Source organism: Hippopotamus amphibius, chromosome 3 (assembly GCF_030028045.1).
Source record: "Hippopotamus amphibius kiboko isolate mHipAmp2 chromosome 3, mHipAmp2.hap2, whole genome shotgun sequence".
In the NCBI taxonomy this organism is placed as follows: Eukaryota; Metazoa; Chordata; class Mammalia; order Artiodactyla; family Hippopotamidae; genus Hippopotamus; species Hippopotamus amphibius.
This window is the reverse complement of record NC_080188.1, coordinates 165,226,483-165,241,554: the sequence shown is the minus strand read 5'-3', so window position 1 is coordinate 165,241,554 and position 15,072 is coordinate 165,226,483. Positions and strand designations below refer to the sequence as shown.

The window sequence follows — 15,072 nt, the reverse complement described above, 5'->3', positions numbered from 1 at the left end:
TTTGAATGTCTGGGCTTAATCTTTATTCTTTTTTTCCCCTTCTCTCCCTTCTTCCCGTCTTCCAACATTTATTGAGAATCTATTATGGGTACATTGGGACAGTTCATCTCCTTGGGCTGACAATCAAATGAGGGAGATGAAAAAGCAATGGCAATCACATATCATGCGGTAGATGCTATCATATCACAGGCACACAGTATTGTGGTGGCCTTCAAAGGGACTGGATGGCTTTGGCTTATCATCCAACTTTCAATTATTTGTATTCTAACTTCTTCATGAGGTGGTTGGTTGTGAGGCTCAAAGAAGGCCACTATATGTTACAAAGTATCATGAACTGTAAAAATACTTGATTACTGATTTTATCAGTAATTTGATAAAATACAGGGCTGTTGTGAAAACTTGATGTATAGAATTTAAAAAGAAGTGCTAATTAATGCTACTAATTAGCATTAATAAAGAATTTATTTGTTTTCTTTAATTTGAAATCCTAAATTTTCATTTCCTTTTCGAAATCTCCTTGGTTCATCCTGAAAATTTTTTTTTCTGTTAAGGAGTACTCCCACACTACCTTTTCCATACTTCTTTTTGTACGTTTATTGTATTATACTGTAATTACATGTTTTATTTTCTCTACTAGACCCATCAGGACTTTGAGGGCAGGGTTCGTGTTTGGTCATCTTTATGTTACCAGTGGCAAGCATATATAGTAGGTGCTCAATAAGTTTATTAAATAGACTTGAGAAAGAATTTTCTAATGAGGTTTCTTTGTGTGTTTAATTATCGTATCTATTAGGCAAGAGAGAATTTTCTCGGTTCTATTAGAGATAATATCCAGGCATGCGACAATAAAGAATTCTAGATATTGTGTGCATCAAATTAGGAACTCTGAACATGGCCTGTCTTGCCCATGGTCCAGAGGAAAGGCGAAAGTTAGTAGTGGTATAATCATTGACAGAATGGAGAGCTTGGAAAAGAGGAGATGTTAGTGAGCTGTGGAGGTTGCTCAGCATAGAAAATGTTTTTAGGTATCTTAACTTCTTTCTTCACTACCAAAGTTCTTCAATTTCATCTTCTCTGAACCTAAAGTTTTCTTGTCTGTAGATAAAAGGATTGAACCAAATGATCTTTAATGCACCATCTAGCTTGAGGATTCTGTTTGGAGATGGATGGTTGTTTTATATACACTTTTTTGGTGTTATTTTGGCAAACAACTAGATAAAATTCATTGAAGTAAATGGGATATGATCTCTGCATTCTATTAAATGCTGTGCATCTTTTTCTTCCCATGTCTTTATTATAAACATTATCAAACAACATTAAAGCATATTGAAGAAAAGGCAGAACATTCAAAGAAATAGGACTTGAATCGGGCTTTATAGAATGAGAGGTGTATGGGCAGATGAAAGACTTGGGGATGGCCGTGGAAGTGATGAGGAAGAGCAGTAGCTCCATGCTAAAGGGTGTGATGAAGTTTGAAGATTAGATAAATAGAAGAGAGGGCCTGGAATGCCTTGGAGAGTTCTCATTTAATTCTATAAGCAATAGAGGACCGTGTTCAGGCAGGAAGAGAAAACAAAGTTGTACCTGTTGAATGTCATCAAAGGCTTGGCAGGGGATGAAACCAACATGATAAAAAAGGAAGAAAAAAGGAAATTGCTGAAGACACAGCTGGCGTAGGGCTCTATTAAATGAAGAGAAAGACTGGAATGGACACAAGTCCTCAAAGGGAGGAGGGCTGATTTTGCAAAATAGTTATATCATTCAATTCAAAAGAGTTGGAAAAGATGCTTACAGCTGGAGGGATATGGCAGCTTGGCCAGCCTTTACTCTTGAGTATTTCTCATAACTGATAAAAGATTTATCTCAGCTGTCCAGTGTGACTTGCAAAAATGTATATTAATGAGCTTCAGGAGATAGTTCCTATCTTTGTTGAAAACAGGTGGATATTTGAGTTTCTCGATAACTAAATGCAGGCTGATCCGTCCTCCTATTTTAAGCATCCCTTAATCTCCACTCTTGAAGAACAGACATATATCAGGGCTATTTTAAATATTATTATTATAGGGAATGGTCTTGCATGTGTGTACTTTTTATTTTCATATAATTGATTTTTTCTAGTATTATTTCAGTATTATGCCCTATAGGAACATAGAAGCTTGGCTTGACAGTGCTGCTGATGGTTTATATGTCAGTGTGTAACTGCCTGGCATTTCTTTGCTGTTTTGCATTCCTTTGCGAAGTATGCCTTTGTTTAGTCTTGAGGGAGTAGGCTTCTTGGATTTTCCATATACTCAGGACATGACTTTTACACAGCTAATGACTGTTCTACTCTGTATGGAATGCAGATGTTTGCATTTTCACACAGTTTCTTCAATCGCCTCTCCATTCCTTTTGCATACTGCAAGGTGTCTAATCTACGGTGAAGGATGGAGACATTTTTGCATGTAATTTCTAAGAAAAATTACATGGGTTATGACAGGCATATCATGCTTCCTTTCCAATTTACCTCATTTATTTCTAAAATTCTACAGTCTGTTTTTGTATCACAGCACAGATATCACAGTTATCACTTCTATAGTGATAGAAGGCCTGGCTAATTAATTATTATCCTTTGCAGTCATAAAGTCCTTTTTTAGCAGTATGCATTTGAAGCTAGATAATGTCTTATAAAAACCAAATGGGAAGTATTTTTATAATTTTGTGTTGTTATCTTCATTAGATAAAATAGAAAAATTTTCATCCACCCTGGGAATTTAAGATGATATGTCAATACACATGATACCCAGATGAATTTTAATATTATTATTTAAATATGTGGATGTTTCCTGTGGAAAGTAATTGATATCTGTAAAGACCAGTTTCTGCTTGTCTAATTTAAAGGTTGATACATTTTTTTTTAGGAAAATGGTCTTTGCAGATGAAAATGCTTACTATAAACATGCTGTATATATGTATATTTAGATCTCTCTCTCCCTGTCTGTCTGTCTGTCTGTCTATCTATCTATCTATCTATCTATCTATCTATCTATCTATCTATCCCACACTGGTATCTGGGCTCCTTCTCATCACCTGAATTAGGTCTTGGTTTTCCAAGGAAGGCAGTGGTCCCCCCATATGTTTCCACTTGAAACAGTGGTTTGTGCAGTACGTTGGGGCAGTCATGAGGGTGGCAGGGGCACCTAAGGTGATTACGGTGGTCAAAGCCAGCTCAGATTGTGGTGCTCCTCAACCCCAGCCATGGCGAAGGCAGTGATAGGGACTATTTTCTGAACTTTTAATATCCTCATATCTGTGCTTCTACAAGTTCTTCAAAACCCCATGGGATAGACAGTGAAGGGTCTTTTGTTTTCTTTTTGTTTAGTATTGAATTTTTTATTGGCAGATAAATTTACAATTTATAGTTGAGAAAGCCGAATTAAAAGACAAAGAAGTGATTCACTAAGAGTTCAACAGCAAAGTAGGTGCTCAATAAATATTCACTGACTGGTGAGAGTAAAAAGAGACACACTGGGGTCTCCTGACTCTTTGTCCTGTGACATTTTTGACCACCTCTTTGCACTTTCTATAGCTAAAAGGTCGCTTTTTTTGGGTATGCATCATGTACAACAAACCTTAAGGTATTCTTTGGCAGCTGTGAATTGAGAAATGGTCTTTGTTGTTTTGCTGACTATTTCTAATGGTTAAATAACCATATAGAGCATAGAAGAGATATTTGCCACCACAGTACATTAAAGTCTTTAATGCTATTGATTACTGTCCTTAACCTGTGTCATTTTTATCTCCACAGAAATTGGCCCAGTAACAGTTACCACAGATCCCAAGAAATTTCAATATGAACTCAGAGAACTCTATGTTCAGGTGAGTGCTTTCATTCAGTTCTTTTAGGGGAAAGGAAAATCATGAACTTTCGGCTGATTTTCTTTAGTTTTAAGTCTGAAAGTAGTAATTATTGGTTTTTAAATTCTAATGCGACTTTTTCTGACTTGAATGATAGACGTGGAAGTGGGGCAGATGGAGTTCAAAATATCACCTGCATTTATGCATTGTCTACGGTTGCTTCTGTGCAACAATGGCAGAATTCCATAGTTGTGACAGACTGGCCCACAAAGGCTAAAGTGTTTACTCTATGATGCTTTAGAGAAAAGGTTTACTGACTCCTGCTCTAGGTGACTCCTTTCACTGAGAGTCATAAGGAGCGGTTAATTCTTTCCCCATAATAGTAATGGTATAATTAGGATAATTTTGATATTCTTTGCTATAAGTCATCTATATAAAATCTTTGACTGTAAGTGTAATTTTGTTAGTAGAGTTGAAGGTGAATGGTTAATTTCAATGTTATTCTGAAAACAGGACTTGGAGAGAGGGTTGATATGCACCTTCTCATTGCTGCTTTGAGGTCATTATTCCCAAATCCATTAATTAAAAAAAAATTGCTTCTTTGAGGCTGTTTTACTATCCTATCCTCCATGAATGGTTTCTGCTGCCGTCATCTACAGATCCTTTGGCCACTCCTCATCATTCATTTAAGGTGTTGGTACCTGGGTCATTAGCTACATTTCTCCTTTAGGGCTGCCATCATTCTGGGGCACTTCAGCATTGATGGGAATGACGTGTCAGAACCTTCTCCTCTCAGTTCTTTGGCCTGCTCGTTGCCTTCGATGACCTTTTCTTTACTCCATCTCAGTCTTCTCTTCCCACACATACCCTCTGGACCTTATGATGACTCCAATTCATTCCGTCTCTCAGGTCACTAATTCAAGTATTCAGTCTCCAACAACAACCGTCTGATCACCAGGCTTCTTACTTGCAGCTTCTTACACTACAACTGCTCCTTCACCCACCTCAGGCCTTCCAGTCCATTGATCCCTATCCTGTCTCCCAGGCCATCAGAGCTCTCCTTTTTCATTCTCTTTCAATCTATCTCAGAGTCCTATCATTTCAGAAACACTCCTTTTTCTTTCTTGTCCATTGCTTTTCTGTTCTAATGGCAGAACCTCATTCCTGAGTGACCACAATTATGTCCGATGGCCAAGTGCCGTTGAAGTCTCACAACATGGCAGGTTGATTCCACTATAAATACATAACCACCAACTTCCACTGGACTCTTAATACTCCCATGATCCTACTATGTTTCTTTGGTCTATTAAATCTCCCATTCCTCCCAATGACAGTTGCAAATCTTATCTATTCTTCTTAAACCTCTATCCCATTACCCTTTTATTACTGGCTGTTTCAGCTGTCATCCACTCTGAGCAACTTACTGTTTCACACAGAGACACATATAAATGGAAGCCCTCTGCTTCTTCATACCCTGTCCACTCATCTCCTACCCCCACCTCATCAAAGTCTTCCCAAGTTCCTGAGTGACCTGAAGCCTGTCTGTCAGTCCTGTCTAGAGCCACTCTCTCCCTTGGGCCCCAAGCTCTGCGGTAGGGGCTTTGCATAGAGCCGCCTCGTGTCTATATCTTCACCCATCTGCCCGTGGGGCCTTTGCACATGCTGGTCTCTTTGCATAGGAAGTTCTTGTTCTTCATCCTGCCCTCATGTCCATGCTCTTTTAACCTAGTTTAAAAATCCTATATTCAAAATCTCACCTGGAATATCACTTCCTCAGAGAATCCTGCCCTCTCCTCCAGGCTTGGTCATATCTCATGGCCTCTCTCTGTTACAAAGTAGTTAGGGTTTCACACTGAAGGACTATGTCTGATTTAGCCCATCAGCGAATGCCTTAGTAAAATGCCAGCATGCTTAATTTTTGATGAATGGAAGAATGAAGGAATGAATGAACCACTATGTACAAATTAACAGGGTTCAAGTTAGAGTTTGAAGTTTAATGCTTTGGTTTCACTGTTGGGTGCATGGCTTGATTTGGAACTATATATGGTATAAGCATAATTGGGGCAGAGGGTAAAAAAAGCTCAAAAGTTTGGCATTCCAAATATGTCTTCCATCATGATTCTTTTATTGTGCCTGTCTCTATTTTTAAATTGCATACTAAATTGGATTCTGTTTCTTAAAAATCTAAATAGGTTTGCATAGTTATCCCTTAACTGTTTTTCTCTCTTATAAATTTCTTCTGATTATCTTTTTCATTAATCCTCTATTTCCTTTCTCTTAGACCATGTCCTAATTCTTCAGTCATTATCTTGATACTTAGTTACAATTTACTTTTCTTTCCCTTAATGTAGCAAATTCGTTGCCACTTTGGATGTCCAGATTCTTTGCAAAAATTTTATATAAAAATTTTTATCCTGTACATGGATCATAGGAATTAGAAATTGTATTGCCCTAATTGTTTAAATTTCTATGTTCCAGTATTTTATCATGAGTTCCTGAGGGCAAGAGCCTTGTAGCTCTCTTGAGCGTCTCTCTGGTCCGCTGTGGGATGAACCAGTGTCTGTAGTAGAGTAGACTTAAATAGGTCTTGAATAAATGAATATCATATGAGGGTGGCTTCTTTTAAAAATGTATATTTAACAGTAAAACTATATCAAATATAACACAAACTTTGCTTAATGGTACAAAAGATACTTAAAAACATGATCATCAGTTTTCATTATATACAGATTCAGAAGGGCCAGGTAACGGAGATTTCTAGCTGATAGAATTACTAGGAAGAGATTTACCATGTTCATTTTTTTTTCTCTGCAAAAAAGAATTCAGCTTGGATATATTCTTGGAAATCTGGCCAGAATGAAAATGCCTACATTCTCAGTGAGACCTGACTCTGGCACTTCCTGATTTCCTGCCTCTCCCCTTCTTTTGTTCTGATGGAACTTTAGGGAGTGTCCTTATCCTCCTCCCTCCATTTGTCTCCAGGGTGAAGGATTGTGATTCCTAATCATACTCCATTGATGCCCTCCCCAGAGGCCTCCCCAGCCAACCTCTGGAATTGAACTTGATACAGACACTTTATAGGGTCGTATAATATCTCTGTTCAAGAAAATAATCTTTCTTTCTTCCCTGGAATGAAAACTGGTGTCCATTTCTCTGGAGATTTCCTCTGGACTGGCTGCATCATATGAGATTTATTTTTGAGTTGTCTTGGGACCCAAGGGGATGCTTAATTAGAACAACCAGCCAGGGAAGAAATCAAATATTTACTTTTTCTCTTCACTCAAAATTGGGCATTGTTATAGGCATTGGGGATACCATGGAAGTATTTTTACTTTCAAAGTTTCTATTGAATTATTCCTTTCTTAATCAATGGCAAAAAATTTCCCATCATGTAAGGGTCAAATATGACAAGACACTAGGCTACATCATCACTTAACACCTAACTTAAAGAATATATTTTGTCTTCTCTTGAGTGTTTGCTTAGAGGATATTTTATTTCATAAATCACTCTGAAAAACTAAAATTTACAAATTTCATAAAATTTAAGTATAATGCTAAATTTCATGTGCATGTAATTTCCAGACCCTTCTTCAGTTCCCTTTCTACCATTTTTCGTAACTCCCCCAAATCACTAATATGAAGAGCAAGAAGGATGGCTATCTTACTAAAAATTAACTTGGATTTTTAAAAAAAGTAACCTTTAAAAATATTCCTTTCACAGTTTAATCATTTTGAAAACAGGAAAAGTAAATTCAGTTTGAAGTAAATTAAGGGATTGCCTATTCGCTTTTTACCAGGGTCAGCTATTTTTCTTGTAGAGATATGGAATTAACTTGAGGAAAAGCAATTTAAAAATTTCCAAGAAAAATTAACAAAAATCACTAAACTTAAATCATTAAATTTATGACATTAATTTCATTTTCCTTCATCCTCTTTCATCTGGAATGCAGAGAAGTGACTTAGCATCTGAGCCTTCTCTCTGGGGAAAAGAAGGGAAAGCAAATAAGAACAATGGTATTCAAATCACACACAGCTTTGGGAATTAATATCCTTGTAAATATGCAGGGCAAAGTCCTGCTTCAGGTCACATTCTTTATAAGAAACTATAAAGCTTGTTGATGTTTAGAAAATGGTGTTGGCAATGATATGCTTTCAAGCCTCTTATCTAAACATTTTAAAGAACAAAAAAGCACATTAGTGAAACATTTGAAATTTAAAAAAGGAGGACATTTCCTCAGTAATGGAATTACAAGTTTTTCACATAGATGCTTGATCCCCAGAACTGAAAAACTTCACATGTGATTTAACTTTTCTTTGAGAAGTCTTTAAATAAAATTGACCTTAATAAAAGTAAGAATAAGAGTAAAGATATGTAGAACAGCATCATCACATAGCAACAAGATAGAGTTATGAAGGTCAGGGTAAGGTCCAGTCATTGTCATTCTTTAACTGAAAGAGAAGAATAAATAGACAAAAACTGAGGTTAAGGGAAAAAAAAAATGTTCTTCTATAGTATAAGAACTGTTGATGTTAGAATTAACTGCTAACAGAGAATATGAAAAACCGTGGCCAGATAGGCAGACTGCTAAAATAGAGGATAGTGCTGATTTATGATGCCAATTTAGTATACATTTTATTTAATTTCACGTATTCTAAATCATGCTACTATGTAAAAGTGTCTTTTTTATTTCTAGATTTATAGAAGTCTTCTATATGAATTTAAAACAAAACTGATATGTAACCAAAAAAAATGAAGTAAAAAGAAAAGAAATTGACTAGAACAAGAAAAAGGAAAGGATTATATGTTAGCATAGATATAATGTAGAGCTATAAAAGATGTAATTTTCATCTTTGGTGTTGGACATGATTCAACTGAAGAAAGCAGTTTTTATTTCCATTTAAGTTTTCTTAATATCCATGTGGCTTACAAATGCATGTATATCAACATATACACTACACTTTTATAGGAGGAATGGCATGTATCTGATTTAGGGAAGAAAGTGAGATAGAGTCCAATACATACAGCTCGTAATACGTGTAAAAGCTACAAGAATAGTAGAACCAGCATCGGGCTCAGAGTAAGGGCTTGATAAATATTAGCTATTGTTACTATTCTTACTGCTGCTGTCTCGAGTACTCCAAGGTTCTTTTAACAGAAATAATCACTAAATAGTTATACCATAAATGAATAACAGTTATGGAACATGTGCCTTGTGAAAGATTTTCTGTGTATTTTAAGGTCATCCTCTCAGTTCAAACCCACACAAATATTAATCTTCCTTTTTACAAACGAGGAGATTCAAGCTTTGAGATATTAAGTAACATGTCTTGCTCAGATCACCAAACTGGCCAGTAGCAAGTCTGGTCTCAAAAGTGGAGGTATTTAATGTCAAAGCCAGTGTCCTTTTTCACTTTGCTACTTTCCTTCTAAATATTGGTTTAAGTAACCTTATTAAGCTAATCAAATTAACATTTATTTATATAATTTCTCTTTGTATTTTACTTCAAAGTAGGAAAGTAGAGAATTAAATACAGATGTAGGTCTAGGGCTGGTCTCATCCTCAATGAAACAAATCTATTTCTTAAAAATTTTGACTTCCTCTTCTACTCTGATCACTGTGAGTAATTGGCTCACATAAAGTTACTGAGCAGCAAATGAGAAAGTTAACTGTAAATTGAGAATTATTCCCTTTGCTCAGAATGTGTTCTTGCTACTTAGTGTGGTAAGCTTATTTAAGTATAATCTCATGGTCACCTTGGAGTGACACAAGAACAAGATGCATTTTAAGAAATTGAAAGGTAGTGTTTATACTGCAGTTGTATTTGTAGGTTATTTTGATTATTTTTGTTGTTAGGGTTGAAACTTCTTGGGGCCCGAATGAAGCATCTATTAAAACTTTAGTTTGCTGCTAGAGTTTTCTGCTAAAGTAATAATTCTCTGAGGGACAAACAATCCTATATCCCCAGAAAGTGAAGGATGGGGACAAAGATAAGTGAATGGAGGGCTCTGAGTGGGAATGATTGGCTCCTTTCTAGCTATCTATCCTGGTATCCTATCCAGAAGCAAATAGTTGGCTGACTTCTTAATGATCTTTTGTGTACACCTCAAAGGACAAAGAATATAGAAGGGTATCCTGACTGTTGGATTGCTTTTTCAAAGTCGAATACTCAGACAGGTAGAATGGGGTTGGGGTAGATTATGAGGGGACATTTCTTAATTTTCTTTTCAAAGTGTGCATGTAGGGATATGTTCTTAAGGGTAAATATGAGAGTCGTGGAGTAAATACTGCAAATCTATGTAACAAAATAACATTTAAGAAGAGGAATCCGCTGACCCATGATGCCTGGATTTATTACTTTCATGCTGTTAAGTCAACCAAGATATTGCTCTGTTCCCCACAATAAGTCCTATTCCTGATTTTGTCAGTTTTTAGGTGATGTTAAGGATGGAGGTCAAAATGGTTTTCTTGGGAGAATGTTTTTTGATCTAAAGCCACGGCTCCTAGAAAAAAACTATAAACCTCACTTTCAACAAAATGGAAAATTAAAGAGTTTCTTCTCAGTCCAAATTGATCGGAAGCAGTTCTCAAGAAGTTATCTTTTTTCTTCTTAGGTCTTGAAAAAGTCTCAGGAAGACTTGTGAAGTCCTGGTCTTGGTATTGACGTTGAGTATTATCTGCTCAATTACCCCATCGGATGTTTAGATCCCTTCCAGAAATCTATCCCTGCCCCATACGTGAACTAACATCAGTCAGAGATTTGATAGCACTGGCCTTCCTCACCAGATGATACTTGGGGCTCCTATGGAGCAATGTCTGGGAGCCTCTGTTGGTGTTCGAGGCTGATGTGGGCTTTTCTGTTCAGGCATATCCCATTATTGAATACTGATCCAGTCAACAGCTAAGTCCCTCAGGTTTCCATACACAAACTTTAAACCGGGTCTCCATTCTTATATATTCATGTTGATTTTAAAAAACTCCTCATGTACTTACTCTGCCTATATGTATTGATATTTGTCTCCTCCTTTGAGATGATTGATCTTAGTTCACCAATTTCTTTAATGACTACTTACTAGTTCTTAAAAAAAACCCAAACTTGTCTCTCAAACTTCCATATAAATGTAATATTTGTAAACTATAATTTTATTAGTAAAAATACATTGTATTAATAACTTTTGTCAAGACCTACTATAACATACACAGTATATATTTTTTATCACATTAAATAAAGAAAATCACAACATTACAACTCCTTCAACTACTCAGTAACAAAGATAGACCAAATGTGCTAGAAAGCATGTAAAATCCATATGTGAATGTTGGAGCAGAAAGGAAGAGAAAGACTTTAGTTTGCAGGTAGAGTCTGAATAGTACAGAGGAAAGGTAGAGAAGGGTCATAGCAGAGAGAAGACAGGGAGAAAGAAAGCCTTCCCAGAGGAAGTGCAAGCAGGGTGAACATCTAGTCCTTGAATAAGCAAATGATAATTGGCTACAAGGGCCTCCTTAGACCGTGCCTCTGCCCTCTTCTGGCTTCTTCTCAAACAGGAGCAAACATAAGAGCCGTCTGATAGGAGATCAGGAATCTATTCCAACCAGGGACCAGGACAGTGTCCTAATTTGATGGGAAAAGATACAGAATCCTTGAAGGAGAGGGAATTCTCTAAGTAGCAGAGAAGAGGAGAATTATTGAAGTGGATACTGAGAATTTCAAGATATTTTGCAGTTTCCCATTTTCGCCTAGAGTTAACCCTGCACACTTCTATATGTCTTCTGATCAGGAGAAGCTACCCGGTGGTATTTTTGTTATGCTTGCTTGCTTCCACACCGTTTCCCTCTTGAAAGGACCATGGTCTATTATAATTCATGTAAATTATGAAGCTTTGAAATATTTTAAAGTATGAAGACACACTATTTTCTGATTTATTAATCAAAATATTGAGTGCCTGGTACATAATCTAGTCTTTATGATTATTTAAATAGAAGTGAACTGAATATCATCTTAAGGCTCAATGTGAAATAAGTTCCTATAAATGGGAAGATCCATTTCTGAAGAGTTAGACCCTTACTACTGACAGGTGATAACCTGAAAGCCTGGAAATGGTTGTCATTGTTATCCTTTAATGTTCTTGGAATCGAGGTCAGCAGTTCTTCGATGCCTTGATTTGGATTCCATCTTCTTCAGACTAGTAAAGGGCAGCGTGGTGGACTGCCCGGAATGTGGCATCCTCTTTTTTTGATTATGGAGATTTGAAATTTGGACTCTGAAGTACTCTGTCTCTCAGTACATCCCTGTCATATTTTCTACAGGTGATGAAGACCAAATGTCACTAGTGTACTAGTGTTCTGCAGTCATTTTGATTTATTTTATATTTGCTTGGAAGCAACTTTAAATTCAGTGTAATTTAATGGTTTCCATGTGTGCGTTCTGTTTTCTTGGTTGTAGACTCGCACAGGTGTCTCTTAGAAAGAGAACTGAAGGTTTTTCAGCTTGCAACTGAATTTCATTCCTAAATTTTGTACATAAAGGGCAGATTACACAAACGAGATGTTCAAAACAATGAGTGTTTCATGTGAAAGAAATGCAGTTTGACTCTGAAATTAGGCTTCATAGGTTGTCGTCATGCTACAATAAGGGTAAATATTGTAATACCAGTAGGCATTCTTATGGACTCAGACGTGAGCCTACCAAAAATGTTTCATTTTTTTTATTGCTTAAAGTTAGGCATCACTGGGAAACAACTGGTATAAACACCAATTTACTGCAGATGGATGATGAGAATAGAACTGAAATGGGTTGGAAGAGACGTAATGAGGCATGAGCAAGGGCCTGCTTGGAGATTAGCCTTCATCCTTCTCTGATCCCTTGTTTGATGAGCGTTTTCCCATTAGGTTTTGGACAGAAACTTCATTTTTCTCTAACTCCTCTCAGGGTTTCAAGGTTCAGTTTATTCCAGTACCACTCCCACACTGTCTTGTATTTAGAAAAGACAGCATGGCAATCTGTTTTATTACTCCCTTGACTGATAGGATTTCTATTCATTCTTATTTAATCTTGTTTGGCAGGAATTTGTTTCTGAACATAACTATCGCTGTAATTCTGAGGTTACCGTTTTTTTCCCTTTAATCTCAAGAGCAGTGTTTCCTGTGAAAGGGCACATGCTTCTGTTTTCTCAGTACACTTTTTTTTTTTTTTTCTATCTGAAGTGTCTTTGGCAATTTGGTACGTTGTAGCCATCAGTAGAATTATAAAGACAAAATGATGAGTGAACCTACTGATACAAGTTAGTTATATTTCAGAGTTCAAATAAAAACACAAAGTTAAAGTCAGGCCCTTCTTGTATACATTTAGGGAATTGTGCAATTCAATGCATTATGCAACTGTATCTCCCCGACAGCTTTCATTTCCATGTATGTGTGCAGGTTTATGTGGTTTGGGGGGTACACACACATGGCTGTGTTTGTTTTTTGTTAAATATGAAATTTGATCTCATGATGCCGGGTGGAGATGTGGAGGTGGGGAAGGAGGTAGGGAGAGAGAGAACGAGGAAGAGGAGGGAGGCGGGAGAGAGGGGAGACATGGGGGGTTCTGTTTGTATGCTGCAAGAATACATACATACATATATATACACACACACATGCGCACACACAGTCATATACGTATTGCTTAAAGAGCAACTTTTGGCACTTGTACTTTAGGAGACTTAGCTCTGGAATTTTATTACTTGAGATGATCCAAGCTTGAGTAAAACTCAGGCTGAATACAGCAAGTGTGTCTAGATTGTGTCAAGATTGCTTTGCACAGTCTCATTCACCCATTTAGCCATTATTCATTTATTTATCCATTCATTCATCAAACAACAATGGAACACGTACTACGTTTCCTCAAAGAACAATGATCTAGTGGGAGGAAGCAGATATGTTATAAATACAACTCAGTGAATGCTATAATAGAAGAATGAAAAATATTCTGTGGGTATCCAGAAGAAGGAGAATCCTTCTTCTGCTTTTACAGTGTCCCTGACAAGCTACTTGCAGTCACAGAAGTTGATGAAAGAAATAAAATGACACATTCTTGTTTGCATGACCCATCAGTCCAGGCAGAATTGAGTTTGTATTCCCTGCTCTTTCATATACTGGTTCTGTGATCCTGGCAAAGGGGTTTTCAAGATTTAGTGCTCTGTCAAGAAAATATGCTAAAAATGATACGTATCTCATCAAGTGATGGAAAGCATAAATAGTGTAGCATGAGTGATAATACTATCTCAGTGCTTGGTGCAGAGTTGATATCCATTGAGTTAATACAAGTAGAGTGTCTTATCACAAACAAAATATCAATTAAATAAATGAAAATTTTCATGGATTCAAGTTCATCCATTCTAAATTTCTTCATCATAGATGTTTTATAGAATATTATTTTACTTTTCTTTTCCACTTGGTATTCAAGTCAACAGAAAATGTTAAGACTTTTAAAGGACTACCTTTTTAAAAAAAAATTTGGAACTAAAAAGTTGAAAAGGTTGTTTTTATAGTTTGAGTCACAATCTGATTGACCTAATTTTATAATCTGTACATGAGTTTGACACAGATTAACCTAAAGTATTTGACTTTGTTAGGCTTATTTATAAACATGGACATTTTAACAATGGTTCTCTCTAGTCCTGTTCAGACAAATTCACCTTTTAGCTAAATTTAATGATTAGAAGATCAGTTAATGATTTGGGAAACACTATTAGCAAACCTGTGAGTTAAGTTTCTGAGGTATTTTATATGTTTATGTAAATCTGTAAAAACTTTATAAACTTTGTGTATATATATGTATATGTGTGTATGTGTGTGTGTTTATATGTTTAAACAAAGTAAATCATTTACAGATTTTTGGAGTAGAGTTTAGCTTGATTCCTAAACTTTAGTAAATTAAAACAACTTGAATTTTTGTTTCTAATAACTCCTTCCAGGAAGCGAAGCTCATTGAAGACTTTGAGATCAAAGCAACAACCTTACAAATAACAGTCTAGAATAAAGCCTACATAACTAAACCAAACATATCATTCTAAAGCAGTGCTGTCCAACAAAAAGAGAATGTGAGCCATATATGTAATCTGAAAACACAGTTGAAATTAATTTAATTATCTATTTAATCCATTATATCTAAAATATTATCAATTTAACATCAGGATAAAAATTAGTACTTCTTCAGCTTTATTTTATTAAAATAAAATAAAACATTCAGTTCCTC

At 36.1% G+C, this 15,072-nt stretch overlaps 1 protein-coding gene across 1 annotated transcript in view; it reads left to right on the top strand.

The window, feature by feature from the left end:
- The window catches only part of HMCN1 (hemicentin 1), a 460,484-nt gene that overhangs the window by 90,813 nt on the left and 354,599 nt on the right, over nt 1–15,072 (top strand). Inside the window, exon 2 of the mRNA XM_057725744.1 lies at nt 3,788–3,858. Coding sequence (XP_057581727.1) covers nt 3,788–3,858 — 71 coding nt within the window. The remainder of the gene's footprint in view (nt 1–3,787; nt 3,859–15,072) is intronic.